Here is a 16,400-nt window from a genome sequence, read left to right as displayed (position 1 = left end):
GTATACAGAAGGGTGCTAATCAAAAGGAATAGCAAGTAATCAACACCAACTTTCTTGCGATGAAAGTACTTAAACCTGCTGATCTTAATTAATTTAAGTAGAGTGGTCAAGAACAGAAGTGGGAGAGAGAGTAGCCGGCGAGTTATTGGCTGCAGGCATGGACTTTGGGCGCTTTGTCCAAGCCGATGAGGAGCCGGAACGATGAAACCGGCACCGGAATGAGCCTTGATGTGTTGTTGGTGAGCATAAGCATTGGCCTCCTCCTTTAGGCGACGGTGCTTCTGCAGCGTTGCTGCTTTTCGGAGAATTGGTTGATACACTCATGTTATTGCTACCATGCCCGTGTGACGCCATTTCTATCTGGAATGAATTAAGAGAAGAAAGTAGAAACTCTACTATGGTGCAAGTACTTATTGGCAAGGCTAGCTTAATGTGAATGGAAGTATATATAGGAGAATATATCTAATTCGAGGAAAAAAGGTTTACTCAAAGTTTGTGAGGCCAGAACAAGTATAAGCCAATCAAGTTGTGCTCTTTGATTGCTATCCTCTCTTTAATTTGTCATTTTGTCCCTAATTCCTATGTTTAGTGTGTAAGTCGGTAACCATCTTTGCTATCAATCAAAGAGTTTCACTTTGCACAACCTTATCAGATCGCAATACAGCAATAGGGAATCGGCCCTCATAAAATTAATTTTTAAATATTAACTATTTTGAAAAAGATGCTCCCAAAGTAATCGATAAATTGCCTCAAATGGATCAAAACAATGACAACAGAAACTTGAGGCGTGGGCAGGCAGATGGGGTTCCATGTGGAATGAGGTCAGGTTTATACATCAGATGGTCCATATATTCATTCATGTGTTGTGAGTCAAAAGGTTTCTCCTCCTAATGTGGCTAAGAGTTTTTTGTTGTCTTCTGCTCAACTCATAATGCAATATAAGCACATATCCAATATGTGATTAGACTGCCAATATCATTTATATTCATCTAAGCCATAACAAGCCCTCACTGTGAAAACGAGCTTCCAAGAGATTCCAGAAAAAGCTTCAATTCTTGCTTAAGTTGTTAAAACTTGAATTGAACTCATCATCATATATGCTTAAGTAAACAGATTGAAATGTTATTATATATGCTTAAGTAAACAGATTGAAATGTTATTCTAATTAATAGGATATAAAATTAGATAGAGTGCGGCTATTGCCACCCTATCATTTTCTTAGTTCACCCTTCAAACATTTGAATTATTGAAATATTTTACTAATTTTCTAAAATCCAAATATGTAAGAAAATAAATGAATATATAAGTAATTAATTAAAGGCAAAATAGCCAAATTACCCCCTGACTTTTCCCATGCTGCCGATTTATCCCCTGCCATTTCAATTTTGATTATCTACACCCTCACTTTTCTAATTGTTGCTGATTTACACCCTATCATTATTTTTTAGACTTTCCATCTAATTTTTCGTTAATTTGGTTAGCACGTGAGGGCTTTTTTTTTTCTTTTCAACTATCACCCAAAAAAAAATTAAACAAACCAACACATTGTCAAAGAAATAAATAAACAAATACAAAATTGTTCTTCGTTAAAAAAGGGAAAAAAAAAAACTTGCCCTTTGTCGCTTATTCCTTGTTCATCTCTTCTTCTTCTTCACTCCCTTTATTTCAAGATTGGTCGTTAGCTTGCAACTGATCGCTTAATTAATATTTGTTAGTCACATCAAATGATTGGATGATCATATCACTTAAGGAGAAACAGTATTTGATTATTTAGATTTCTGGTTTTCTTTTTCTTTGAAGGCCGGACTGGTCATTAATATTTCAAACATTCATATTAGAATTTGATCTTCCATGTTTCTAGTTGGAGGGGTTTGTATTGTGTATAAGATTGAGAAGCCATCGAACAAAATAAAATATTTATACGTATGGAATATGAAATTAAAATTACATCAAGCATGTGAAGGTCATCTTGATTGATTCAAGTTGGGATTGTGTTATATTGATCTTGATAAAAGGAACATAGAGGAATAGGTTATGCTGAGAAGAAGATAATTGCGAAATAGATAGAGAAGAAGATGAGAGGCTGAGGGTAAAAAAAATAGCTGTGGGAGACAAATAGCAGTATTTTTTTATTTTATTTTTTAACAAAGTAATTTTGTATTATTTTTTTGTTTTGGTGACAATTGCAGAGACGAAAATGTCCCTTACATACTAACCAAATTAACAGAGAAATTGGATGGAAAGTCTAAAATTTAACTATAGGGTGTAAATTGGCAAAATTTAGAAAAGTGAGAGTGTAAATAATCAAAATTAAAATGTCAGGGGGTAAATCGGCAGTCATGAGAAAAGTTATGGGATAATTTGGCTATTTTGTCTTAATGAAATATAAAGACTACTTAATTTCTCATTGAATAACATTAATCTTTATCTTCTCAACCCAAATTTGAATTTATTACTATTTTTTTTGTCTTTTTGTTGCCTCGTTAATTTGTTATTCAATTCACAAAACCATTACATTTAACTTCATCAAAATCTTTGCAATATTCTTTGTGAACACGAAGAAAAAAAAATCAATCTCTTCTTCATTGATCATAGTTGTAAATTTACTAATCTTTTTTCATAGATTGAAATAGAGAACATTGAAGTTCCTGATTAAAAAAAAAAAAAATTGAAATGGAAAGAATTTTTTTTAAATGGGAGTAAATCAGATTTTGATTTTATTAGGAAACTTTAATAAATTTTAATTTTTTTATGAGTATAAATTAAATGAGAGATTTTTGTTAAAAATATTTATTTTATAATTGGATATGTGAGCCCTGGAAAAGTTTAACGAGCTAAATTGAGATCGTTTGATAAACAACTTAACGATATCGATAATCGTCAATGTGCTCGAGAATATTTTCAAAAATTTTCTTAAGGTGAAATACTCAATTTAGGAGTTGGATAATGAAGTACACAACACGACAAGTTAGTGGAAATTTTCAGGGAATTTTCTGGATACCCGAGCTATTTATAATCATTTTCCGAAGTTATGGGATTTTAAAAAATGACTTAGGGAAAAGAAAATTCTGCGCTGCGATTGTGGCCATCCATCCAGCCACCGCTTGATCGTGGCCGTCCCTTGTTAATTGGACACATTTATATAGGCCCTTGATCAGTTGGAAGGACCAGAATGATCAAGAGAGAGAGAGAGAAAGAGAACCAGAGTTCTCCGACCCGGGACACGACCCGCGACTGGGCCTGACCGGAAAACGCTTCCCCGGCCAGTTCTCCGCTGCGGACCACCGGGAAAACCCTCGTCTCGTCGGATTGTACGTGCAATGGCGGGGAACGGAGCTGTCTCCGGCGAGTTTCTGCAATTTCCGACCACCGCCTGGGCCGCATTTGGTATGGAAATCCCTCCTCACACCATTCTCTACATGTTAGAATAATTGGTTTTTGAAATTGATGGAGTTTGGTTGATTTGGGTTCTGGGTTAGCTAGTGTTCGACGCTGTCACCGTCGCCCGCGACATTTCCGACTCTTCTCGGTTCGCTTTGGGCTTGGCTTCTGGTTCGACTGCATCTACAGAAGCGCAAGGACTCTTATCTTGAAATTTAGGGTCGGGTTGTACTTTATCAGTGTCGAGCTTCGTCGAGGTTCCGGAAAACATTGAGGATCAAAATAAGATGCGTGTATAGTCGAGTTCTCAGAAGGGGCTGCAAGTTTGGAGATAGGAGCTTAAGGTCCAACCAGCATATAATACTTCCTGAGGGTAAACTCGAAGTTTGTATATCTTGGTTGATTGTTGGGATGGTTTCGAACGTGATCAGGATGTTGAAATGGTTGTGTATCGATGTTAAGGAGAAGGAAATACGTTTTGGGTGCCCTTAGTAGTTTGGGCACACCTTGTTTGAGATTGATATTGTATTGTATTGTTATGTTTGATTTGTGGCTATTGTTAGTTAAGAAGTAAAAGTACGTAAATTATGAGTTGGTGTGATGTTGAATGCTTAGAAGTGAACTGAAACTGTGCTAAGAGATGGGTAAAGTTATGTGACGAATTGTCAAGTAATTGGAAATTGTTTGTTAACGAAATCGGGAAGTGAACATAACATTCGTTTGCTTGAATATTATGCGAAAGGGTAATAAGTAGAGAAATGGAAATAACATATTTGGTGGCCTTAATCAATTTCGGTATGCCTAATATGTTTGAAATTAAGTCGTTGCTTGATTTACTTCGACGTAATCGTAATTGGTCGATATGGTAATTTTAAGTAAATGTTCGGTAAATTGGGTTAATTATCGAATCAGTCTCGATTGGTCAAAAGGGTCAATCTTGGTCAAATCAGGAAAGGTTGGTGGTACGATTTGTTAATCGTTGAGATTTTATATAATTGTTCAATGGGTTATTAACGGTTAAATGTCGAAATCTATAACTCCAGTTACCTGAGGAACGGAAGGTTCGCGACTCTCGGAGTACGTGAGCAAAAGCATCGGAATCCAGGTAGGGGATTTGAGACTCTCCTCGATTAGTAGTTTTATTGTATTATGTTATTTTTATAAGGTGATGCATGTTAAGTGGTATGGTTTGGTTTTGTTAAAATGCAATGCATACTAACCAAATTGTGAGAAATGTGATGGCTTGAGGGTGAAAGGGGCACTGACTTCCTTAAGTTCGATTCCCTAAACCTCCGGAGGGTTAGCTACGCCGGTCGTCCAGATATTCCGATCGTAATGACGGACTCAGTACGTGTGTGTAGCTATGTAGTGGACGCTCTCGCTATGCTTACCTGGTTATAAATTAATTTGAGGTAAGGTCGTGTAGTGGGTTTATGGGACCGACCATCAGGTAATACTTGGACTTAGCGCTGCATTTATTTAAGCATCATGCATCAATTTTCAAGTTGAAAAACATTAAACTTTGTCGTTCCTTTAAATACTTGGTTTAAGCATGTTTTCATATTGAGGCCTCAATAATTTATTTATCGATTTTGAAATCTAGTCCAGATAGAGTTCCTATTGAGTGGCGAGGACGAAAGCTCACCCCTACAACAGTATGGATGCAGGTACTGTGCACTGGTGATGAGACAAGAGCGGACGGAGTTGGGTGTGCAGAATAAGTTCGATAAACCATAGTTCAGATTTTATTCTACATTCTTTTTCTCGAACTTCATATTCCAGGACTTGTCGATAGCGTTGTGTCAAATTAAGTTGAATTCTCATTTCTTGAGATTCGTATATCTCATGTGAGCCTTCATTTCAAGTTCTGGACGAATGAAATAAATTTTAGTAATTCAAAGATTTTCATCTCAAAAATATTTGTAGCTTTCACTGTGTTTATACAAAGAGTTTTTCAAACAAAAAAAATGCCTGGCGGTTCTCTAAGATGTAAATTGTACATTCGGTTTGTGTTTTAGAGATTCGCGGCACTGTGATGTGCTTAAGCTGGTGAGATGCAGCTTGGGCCGTTGCAGGATATGTCATGTAAGGATATTCTTGGAAAGAGAAATGGTTAAATAAGTAAATGTAATAATTAAAATTAAAATGTATGGTGTAATGAGCAAGTAAGGTGAACAAAGAAAATGGTAGGGTGGCAATAGCCGCACCCAATTAGATATAAACCCAAAAATATAAACTTTTATTGAGAAAAATATATTTTTCTTTCAATTTACACCCATTCTACATAAGCAAACCTTCCATATAGAGTTTATGTCTATAATTAATAGTTTTTCTCATTTTTTTAATATATCTAATATGGCCCTTCTAATTAATTATGGAGAGTTAAATTAAGTATTTTCCTTAATCTTATCATCCATTTGAATTTGAAATATTAAGCTAAAAAATAAAAATAAAAATTGAAGAATATCATGTCGATATATTAATAAATCTCAGGCTAGAAATGACCATTACATATCCTCCCTCTACCATCTCTGGGTAAAAAAAGAGTTTGTGGTAGTAGCACAGTGATACATAGATTAGGTCAAACCATTTGACGGTTCCACGCTCATAAAGAGAGCCTATAAGCTATTAACTATTACATAGTAAATAGACCGAGTAAACCAGACTCGATGACGCTTACTAAAAAAAACTAGAAGCATAGCTCCCTAAACAAATAGGGAATTATTGGAATTAAACAGCAAAAACTATGTAAAACCCTAGTAGCCCAAAAATAGCCCCAAAAAGCCCAACTCCAAGCCCAACAAAGACTGGCCTGACATGGCTCAGCCCCCGTCCCTCACCCAATAGCAGCACAATACCGGAAACCAGATTTACGCCACCTAACCACGTCGTAGACGACCAGTGTTACTCCGATCAACGTCGTCCCTGCACCTCCCAAACCACGAGCTGCATTAATTAGAATGGCCCTTATAATTAATTATGGAGAGTTAAATTAATGGCACGTTTACTTACTTGGAATGGAAAACAATCATGAATCGGAGACAAATGGAATGGGAGAAGAAAGGAATCGGTATTGATTCTGGAGGATTGATTCCTAAACCCATCTCCCCCTTTCGTAATCAAATTCCTGAATATTTAGGAATCGATTCCTGATAAATAGGTGGGACCTACACCCATTCCGATTCCTTCATGTGTTAGTAAACACATGAATTTTTTTACCCAGAATCATTCCAATTCCTTTATGTGTTAGTAAACACAGGGGTGTTTTTACTCCGTAATCATTCCATTTCATTCTATTCCATTCCAAGTAAGTAAACGTGCCCTAAGTATCTTCCTTAATCTTATCATCCATTTGAATTTGAAATATTAAGCTAAAAAATCAATTCGTTTTGACTTTATCATAATCAATTACATCCTTAATTTCTTCCTTACTTTATATTGTGATTATTGACTTGAGTATATATTTCTATATATGCTCATTACAATAGTAGTTCATTTCCAACACAAATTTCAGTTCTTATTTTCCTTATATCTAGGTATTTTCTTTTCGAATAGAATTTCAATTTTCTTTTCCTTGATGGGATCCATTATTGTTTCAAAATATGGAAAGAGATTTTGATTCAAACACTTGGAGAAAATGTTTTTCTTGATTGAAAGACAGGGCGGGGGGCAAGCAGGTATGGTACTTCTTGCTTGTGTCTCTGAGGGACAACTAAAGAAATGTTCTTAGAGTGTGTTTGGATGAAGGAAAAAATGATGGAATTTAATTGAAAGTGAGGATTCTTTTTTTATTACAAGGATGCCCGAAAGCTAAGGACAAAACCTAAATCACAATTAATCTTGGCTTAGACAAGCCCAACGGATTAGCTTCCAAAAGAGGCACGACATCAGCAGGAGGGGAGCTAAAGAATCTGCAGCCTGGCTCATAGCCATGCCCAATATTTGCTAACAAATTAGCCACTGAATTACACTCTCTGTAAACATGGGTAAGGGACACATTCCAATCCCTACTCAAAAACTCTTGACAACTTGCCACAATACTATAAAGAGGATGGAGATGATCAATAGGAGAGAGAACCAACTTGACCACAACAAGTGAATCCATTTCTATCTTCAAGTGAAAGTGAGGATTTTATAATTCCTAAAAGCCAATTCCCTCGTTTGGCATTATCAGATTGGAAATTTTAAATTTCTTTGTGGAAAAAAGCGAAGGAATTTGTTATTTAAATTCCTCACTTCAATTTCCACCAAAATAGGTGTCATTTACGAATTCTTTTGCAGTATTCAATTTTTATTTCCAAAACAAGAATTTTTTTCTATTTTATATTTTTATTTGCTTTAATATTTCTTAATTTGTTACACATTTCAAATTCTAAATAGATGCAACCAAACAATAGAAATTGCAATTAATGGAATTTTAGATTGATGGAGTTAAAGATTCTATCATTTATAAATTCCTACGGATTTTATAATTTTCCCATCCAAACGCACCATTAAAGAAAAGAAAAGGGTTGGAGATGGGGTCAAGAAATGGGAAAAAACTTTTGTTATTATGTTTTCACTCCTATGCTCACATTCAATGTCTCTTTACATTCTCGAAAAATTTCTAATTGTAAGGTATGTATCTTGTTCTTGGATTTCTTTCTTCTTCTTTTTAGGTATATTGTCATATTAATCCCATGATAGCTTTTCACTCTCAACTACTACATTTTAATTTACCTACTAAATAATTATATGTAAGTGAGGATTGAATACCAAAAATCATCAAGCTAAAAAAAGGTCGTGTCTTCTACGATCATAGGTATAATATAGTAGAAAACTAACAAAGAGGTATGATACAAGAAAAAAAAATGATTCTAATATAGAGGTGTCATACAAAAAGAAACAAAAAGAAACCTCTTATATATTAGATTCATACTTGAAATCAAATTAACTAGAAAAAGTGTTAAATTCTCTCATTTCTTTAGAGATTGATTATGAAGATTTTTCAAGGGGGAAGTTCCAAGTAACAACTATAGACTATGGTTCTCTCTCTGACTCTCGCAAGAGAGGTAGCTTGGCGACGATTAGGTTTTGCTGGTGGCGGCTCTATACTTTCACCCAAGAAGGGAGTTTCTTCACCTTCCTCTCGATTGTTCCTCGGCAACGGCTGGTGTGCTCAATGGTGACTATATTCTATAGGCTTCAGCCTTATTTTCTTTGCTGCTTTCATGATTTATGTTTACAGCAATGGTGGTATGACTGAAAAGGAGGCAATCTGGTGTCATTCTATCGGGTCTCAACGGATGGTGTTTGCAAAGGCCAACGCTGGTGATGGGGTTGCTGTTTGGATAACAGTTCCAGGTCTGTGTGCTATGGGGATGATGGCAACAAGGTCCGACATCGGTGTATGCTCAGATTGCTATGAAGGGCCGTGCGCTGGTGGTGGAAGCGCAGGCATCGGTCTCTGGCGAGTGGTGCACGGTGGCGATGGTAGGGCTGTCTTCTCACTTGGTGTTTGCTCTAGATGGATTGACTGGGCCTGGTATTGTAATCCTATCATATTTAGTGACGGAATTTGGAGGACAGTGGTGAAGGTTTTCCAAAGTGGTGAAAGAGCAGTCGGTATCCTTTGGCGGGTGGCGGTGGCGGCGGCAGGGCTGTTTTCGCACTTAGGGTTTGTCCTAGGTGGTTGGGTTGGGCCTGAAATTTGATTGTTAGGGCGCCGATTTGGGCCCTGACAATTACCCTATTTTTATTTTTTATTTTTATTTTGATCCTTTATCGTTTTGTTCTAAAAGATAATGGATCTATTTGTTTCTTGCTTTGAGTGGGAAAGATCACAAAGAAAAGAGATACCCGTTGAGCCCCTATATTGGAGGCGTTATTTTTATTCCTCAGGCTTCTACTTTTCTTTGTTTGGGCTTAATCATAGAAGGTGGGTGTGCTAGGAGATTACTAGTTTAGTTTGCTCTATTTAGCGGTGACTTTGTAGTAGTTTCTACGGAACGGTTCTTTCTGTCGCTCCCATAGGGGGGGTGATCGTTTTAGTATGGCTTGCTGAGCTGCATAATGGATGACATATTCGACAAAAAAAAACTAGAAAAAGTGTTATGATGATCTGGTACCTTATTATATAGGTATACGCATATAGGTATAATATAGAGACTTTCAACCTAATAAACATGGTCAACTCGCAATGATTAAACACCTAAGAAAGATGTTGATATGAAAAATGATTCCAATAAATAGGTTGATATGAAAATTCCTAGAAGTTAAGTTAGCTAAACATACGTGTCTAATCTTTAGGTTGTAATTAAAAAAAAAAAAAAAAACAATCTCTTAGTTGGGTTAATAACTTTAAACCTCTATCTTTAGGTTAGGTTGCAAGTAAAACAGATAGTTACCTTTAAATTAGAAAGTTTAAATTACCGAAAAATAAATATCATATTCGCTTAAATCTATATAACCTTTGAATTTAGAAAATTATGTAAAAAAATTTCATAATTCTAGCAATCATGATGAATTTAATGAAAATTGCGATAATAATGGGACCAATGAAAAAACTTTACAATTAAGGTATTTAAAGATGACGTTCATCTTGCTAGTTGACTCATGTTTGTTAAATATAAATTATGGTAATTTGTGTAATTTTTTTAAAACTTAAATCTAATATTTTATCCTAGTGGACAATAATTGGGTGTAAATTAAAAAATAATAATAATAGGTGAGTTTTTTTTCCATTAGATTTTTTAGGAATTGGGTGTATAATGAAACTAGCCCTATATGAGTACTAGACCTAGATACCTAATGAGGACTCTTTGGTTAGGAATTCATGACTTAAATTACAAGTTAAATCTATGAATATGTAAGGGTGACTTGATTCTTAAGAAGTACCTTTATGGGAGGATTCTTCAATGTAACAATAAGAATTAAGTCCTGCCCCATTGAAGGAGCTTGAAATCAGAGGAGGAGAAGGCCTTCACTTGTGAAGTTGTACGAGTTCAATCAGCTGCTGCTCAGGATGTCTACCATCAATGAATCAGGTGATTTGCTTTAAAGTTTAAACCATGCAGTAGCTAGTTGTGTTATCTATCTTGTTGAATAATTTGAGTCTCATCTCTATCCAATAATCGATGAATTGTCCAACAATTTCAAAAGGAATAGTGTTTTAAGCAGATATACCATACTGATATCTTCAAATTTAGAGAAAACATTTTTCAACTTGCAATACTAATTTCATTTTGCTCCGCTGTCGGCTTGCTCAAAAAACAATTTAACAACCTGAATTACGATTTAATCATTGAACATAAAACATCGCTTCTAGCATTGTATAATATTATCCCAAGTCCAACCTAATATTCTAGAATTAGGAGGAATGCGATGCTTTCTAGTTTCTACCCCGTCCTTCAAGAACGCACTCTAACCCCACAAGTTTCCTATTTGTTAAATGATGTGACAACTATATAGCATACAAATAGCATACTCTATTATATTATACAAGTCGGTGAAGTATAAAAGATTGCTTGTACTTTTTTTGGACAGAATCAGTCATGTGAAATGAAAATGGATAAGTATGAGACTATGAGGCATAGGCAGATTCAAGTCGGTGCCAACAAGGTGTTTGATGAATTGGTCCAAAGTAGCCAAAGGCCTCAAATAGAATTTACTACGGAGTAAAACCCACAGTGCAAGGATGAATGGAAACGTACTCGATGCATGAATATAACTGGATAAACGTAAAGTTTATGAATCCGCCATTAGTTGAAGTGATTGTGTATGGTAATAAGTAATAACTGGATAAAGAAATTGCCATAATGTTGATGATTCCATCCAGACAAAGGCTTGATCCACTGTCTAGTGTCTATTGAAAGTAACAAAAAAGAGGGAAATGAAAGGAAATCAGTGAACGAACGAATAAAAAGGGGGAGAAATGGAAGAAAGAGACAAGATGAGAGGCTGGTAGCAAATGAACTGCCAGTCAAAGAACAAACTACCAGTCAGTTTGGAATGCTATAGCCACTCCATTTTTGCTTCTTCCAGAAACTAATCCCCTATGGTCAAAGCCTCAAAGGCTAATCAAGTGCTCACATTGCCTGGAAACAGCAAAACGGATACCACAATAGCAAGTCCCGTGTACAACTTTTCTCTCTCATTGATTCTCATTACAGTGCCTTTGCTTGGTTTTCACTTTATTTCAAACTGATAGAAGTCTCTCCATCCATACATCCTGTGTTTGAGAAATCTGATCGTGTAAGCGATTATGGCAAGAACAGGCAATAAGAACATACAAGCCAAGCTGGTGGGTATGTCTTCCTTTTTTTCTTTCATTCATTTGTATGCATGTATTGGCCTAATACTGATTAGCAATCTATTCTTGTTTATGTATACATGATATGTTTGTTTAGGGAAATGAATTGAGTTGTGTGAGGATCCATGATCAAATTATGTTCCTCAAGTTACTACTTTGATTCTATTTATGAATTCAGAATTGTATATGCCCAAAAGTTAGTTTCTTGTGGAAAAGCACTTCCCTTTGTATTGTTACATTTTATTCTATAGAAATTTAGCATTGAACATCAGCAAGAGGAATAGATGTTGGTTGATTCACTCTATTATGGATTTCTCAGGTGCTTCTTGGGGACATGGGAGCTGGGAAAACAAGTTTGGTATTGAGATTTGTCACAGGAAAATTTTTGGAGTACCAGGTTACTTTTAACATCAGAGTCTTTGTTATTGTATAATGTTTCATTATTCCTTCATTTTCTTCAGCATCAGCATTATAGTGTAGTTCATTGCTTCTAACATGTGTAAGCTGCAGGAATCAACTATTGGAGCAGCTTTCTTTACTCAGGTTCTGTCATTGAATGAAGCTACCATAAAATTTGATATATGGGACACAGCAGGTCAGGAACGTTACCATAGCCTGGCTCCAATGTATTACCGCGGCGCTGCTGCAGCTGTTGTGGTCTATGATATCACAAGCATGGTAATTGATCAACTGTCAAATTTAGGTTAAATGTCCTTATGTGTTGCAGGTTTTTTGCATTTTCATGTTTGTAATTGTCATGGAACATTAGACTTTCAAGTTTCAAAATTATACAGTCCCTTAAGTGGTTCCATTATAAGTACTCTGCAGACTATGTAATTTGATGTGAAGTTTTTCTGTTTTCGATACTCCTGAAGCAAAGACTTTGGCATCTTTGATATTTAAGCTTTGAAAGCAGAATGTGCCACTTGTGACATGGTCATTGTAAATCTTATACTTTATCTGTGATAGAAGACTATGTCATTAATGATCTGCAATATGAGCTGCTTAGACTTTATCTATCAAATGATAAAAGACTCATTAGTGATCTGTAATATGAGTTGTGTACCTTTCGAGTGTGATTAGTTCAATGCATATTGTTTTTGGCTGCAGGAGTCATTTATACGAGCAAAGAAGTGGGTTTTTGAATTGCAAAGACAAGGTACATTTAAAAAGTTTGAAGTGATCACTTTTTGGATTCATGTAAATTCAGTAACCAATATTTTTCAGGACTACTAACTCACTTGAGTGTATTTTACTTCTTGTTTGATATTAGCAAATCCAACTTTAATAATGTTCTTAGCTGGAAACAAGGCTGACTTGGAAGAGAAGAGAAAAGTAGGGTCTGAGGTATGTATTCACTATTACCTTCCCCTGTTCATTTTTTTTGTTACTTCTATTCATAAAGTATAGTCAACTGTAAATTTGCATCTGGATTGAGTTTTGCAAATGAGTTTTCTTCTTGATGCTGTTAATCAAGCAATTTGACCTTGGATTTGCTGCAGGAAGGTGAACAATATGCTAAAGAAAATGGCTTGGTATTTCTTGAAACATCTGCAAAAACTGCACAGAATGTGAATGAGCTCTTTTATGAAATAGGTACCTTACCTCACCCTTTAATCTTCAAGATAGTGGCATTGAGACAGTCTTATCTCTTTGTATTTGATGTAGTTCTATAGCTGCAATCAACAAAATTTAAGAAAAACTTGAGAGATTAACCAAAACATGTTTCTTTTGTAGCAAAAAAATTGGCTAAGGCTACCCCCTCTCGTCAGACTGGGATAAAATTGCACAGCAGATCACAACCAAGCAGCAGGAGATATTGTTGCTCTGTATGATGCCCTCCCTATTTAAAGGTATGCAATTTCTTCTATGCATCAAATTAGTCACTTGTTAAAGTCTTCAAAAGAGTAAAGTTAACAAGCCTTTTCTTTCGGACTCCATATCCTTTGATTTACAGGTTTGTGATCTATTTCAAGGACCCTGGTTCAACAAGATGGAAAGCTGATTGTGGCGCATTGATGCATCAGTATGATGATGAAGACCCATCTGGAAACTTGTTACGTATTTGAATCTCGTTTCTGTACATTATAAAAGTATTATCTCATTACCAACAACATTGCCTTTGTTACAGTACTCAGTGATGTTCATTGATGTGCAAGAGTGATTCTGCAGCCTAATAATGAGAACAGAATATCGCAAACAAAAATGTGTCGCAAACCAAAGTTAATCTCGACTACTAAATGCTTGTTATGCCCTACATTATTTCTGCGATTACAATTCCGCTACCATGTTAGACAACTAATACTAGTCTCCTACACATTGTTTTGGTTCTATTTCCCATCGGTCAACGACTGTGGTTGGAAACCTATTAGTGGTCCCATGCTTCACTGAAAGCTCTAAGGAAGAGTTTGGGACCTCATGAATGGCATCCAAAGACAAATAGATCCAAGAAAGAAATTCAAGGATTCATCGAACATCTTCATTGTTCAATACTTCAATCAAATAACAGAGCGAGGACAAACAAAGGTCCAAAATGAGCAATATCTGTGAAGTTCTAGTTTTGTTACACAAACTGGACGATCATGACCCATCACAATGATTAAAAGGCCCTCTGGTATTACTTTTAACTTTTAAGCCTCTGAAAAGTCAATTTTACTTACCTAAAAGCACTATCATTAACGGCAGTTCACCGAAGTCGTTAAAAGCACTTCCTATGGCACTTCTAACAAAAACGCTTTCAACAAAAGCTACGGAAAGCAGCAATATAGACCTAATGAAGCAAATGCCAAACGCATCTCTTAATTCATATGATAAAATTAAGCTTTCGACTCTAGAGTTTCAATACTCCGAAGAACATGAAATGTGTCGGACTGTCGGAGGGAGACCATGCACTATTTTGGCCACATTCCCTATTCAATTACACTAGTAAATGCAGAGTGAAGCTTCTTGCCTAATAGTGCTCTCATCTCATCTCATGGAAACCCAAGAGGTCTCGTCCTTATCAAACTGGACAAACACATCGCAGTGCCATCACCACAGGTGACAACAGTTTCGGTTTAATTTAATTTAGGGTTCACTTGCACAGTGATCACAACTCGAGGTTCCTCAAAAACAGAGAGAGACTTAAATTTCCTTAAATTTTTCTTCCCAATTTGTTTTTTCCTTTAATTTTTGTTGCTTTGCCCTCTAGTCCCCCTAGTCCACTCCCTTCATAGCTCAGACTTCACGTGCATTTCTCACAAATTCACAATCCCAAAAACAAAAACAAAGGGTCATAATTTATGTACTGTACTGCTGCCATAATAAGACTCTGCTTCCCAATAACAATTACAAAAAAGCAAGTGAAAACAAAGAAATCAATTCTGTCAAACAAAGAGTTAGAAGCAGCTCTGTTTCTGGCACCATGGCTTTTCACGCATGCGGTGAAAAAAGTTCATCTGGGTGCTCTCTCTCTCTCTCTCTTTCCAGCTCATTTTACCATTTCCCAGTACAACATCACAGACCTGGTGAACTACCCAAAACAACCCTAGCTTCAATCACCATGAAGGAGAAGTACAAGGAGAACCTGAGGATGAGGATGAGTTACCATTGTTAGTGTTGGAATCACTACCTGAAGTTCCTAGAGACCTTGCGTCTCTGAGAGAAACAGAGCATGCCTCTTTGGGTAGCTTCTTCATTGGAGTTAGAGGAGGTGTGGTTGGGCTTGAAGGTCCAGAACCGGATGGAGTTGGTTGTGCAAGCTCATCGTTATCTTCACCGGAGCTAGAAGTAGAGCCCCCCATTTCAAGTCTTGAAGGCGATGTGTCCGGAGTTTCAAAGGGAGTGTTTGCTCCTGTAGTAGTGCTGCTGCTAGCTCTGTTTGCTTCGTTGTCGTATATCGGATTGGAAATGTATACCAAATGATCTTCTCCGGCAGCAGCGGCAGTGTTTGGAGTAGTACCAGCTTGAACTGGGTCTCGTTGCGCTGGCTGTGGTGAATTTGCTAAGGAAATAGATGGTGATTCGTTTGATATTTCTTGGTTTGGGATGTCGAGAACGTGGTGGAGGTGACAGTGTTGTTGCTTCTTTGGTTCTGCATTGTACTCTTCTTTGCATGATGGGAAGAGGAAGCTTCTCGGAGCTCGAAGAACGCCTAAAAAGCTGCCTAGAGGAGGGCCTTGGGGTTGTAATGAGGGCTCGGCAGCTGCTTCGGTGGTGGTGGTGGCTGCTTCGGTGGCTGAGGCGGCGGTGGTGGACAGGTCGGTGTTGACGATGGAGTTGTTTCTGTCGGTTTTGTGCTGACGCCTGCGGCGGAGCAAGAGTGAACAGTATAGCTCAGCTAGGAGAACCAAGATTAAGCCCAAGACTATGGCAAGGCTCACCACCATTACCAGCGTTGCCCCCATTATCACTTTGGATGTGCCCTTCATCTCTCTCTCTCTCTCTCTCTCTGTGTTTCTCTCTCTCTGGGCTGTGGAAATGTGAGGCTGTGGAAATGTGAGGCAGTGAAAAGAGTGCACTGGGTTATATTGGAGGGTGGGAAGCTTTGTTTTGGCGGGAAACAGTACTAGACCTTTGATAAGGAAAGAGAATGGGAAGGGAATCTAGATAGGGCAAAAAGACCTGGGGAACGTGAAGGCTTCCCTTCTGAGCTCCTGACATTCAAGGGCAATTTAGCCATTTCATCTCCACCATACTGCAAATCTGCAATTGGCCATACATATAAAAACTACAGTTTAACCTTTTCTTC

The 16,400-nt window shown here is 36.9% G+C and overlaps 2 protein-coding genes and 1 long non-coding RNA gene across 4 annotated transcripts; 2 read left to right on the top strand and 1 right to left on the bottom strand.

Moving 5' to 3' along the window:
* The first annotated feature begins 3,153 nt into the window (after positions 1-3,153).
* LOC112188789 lies at positions 3,154-4,077 on the top strand. Its single transcript, XR_002931561.2, has 2 exons — positions 3,154-3,387; positions 3,480-4,077. It is a non-coding gene; the product is annotated as an uncharacterized LOC112188789 (long non-coding RNA).
* Positions 4,078-11,418: 7,341 nt separating this feature from the next.
* Positions 11,419-13,877, top strand: LOC112187650 (ras-related protein Rab5). 2 transcript variants are annotated; one of them, XM_024326532.2, is made up of 8 exons: positions 11,419-11,666; positions 11,991-12,068; positions 12,182-12,349; positions 12,782-12,830; positions 12,945-13,018; positions 13,174-13,267; positions 13,409-13,524; positions 13,629-13,877. In XM_024326532.2, the coding sequence occupies exons 2-7, from the start codon at positions 12,006-12,008 to the stop codon at positions 13,504-13,506; spliced, it is 546 nt and encodes a 181-aa protein (XP_024182300.1). In that variant the 5' UTR covers positions 11,419-11,666; positions 11,991-12,005; the 3' UTR covers positions 13,507-13,524; positions 13,629-13,877. The 2 variants fall into 2 exon arrangements, with proteins under 2 accessions (XP_024182300.1, XP_024182298.1); XM_024326530.2 differs by having other exon boundaries at positions 11,422-11,662.
* A 1,089-nt stretch (positions 13,878-14,966) lies between these two features.
* Positions 14,967-16,338, bottom strand: LOC112187235. Its single transcript, XM_024325939.2, has one exon. The coding sequence runs from the start codon at positions 16,078-16,080 to the stop codon at positions 15,208-15,210; it is 873 nt and encodes a 290-aa protein (XP_024181707.1). The 5' UTR covers positions 16,081-16,338; the 3' UTR covers positions 14,967-15,207.
* Positions 16,339-16,400: the final 62 nt, after the last annotated feature.

This window comes from Rosa chinensis, chromosome 2, assembly GCF_002994745.2.
Source record: "Rosa chinensis cultivar Old Blush chromosome 2, RchiOBHm-V2, whole genome shotgun sequence".
Lineage (NCBI taxonomy): Eukaryota > Viridiplantae > Streptophyta > Magnoliopsida > Rosales > Rosaceae > Rosa > Rosa chinensis.
Note: the sequence above shows the minus strand (reverse complement) of the source record. Positions and strands in the feature narration are given on the sequence as shown.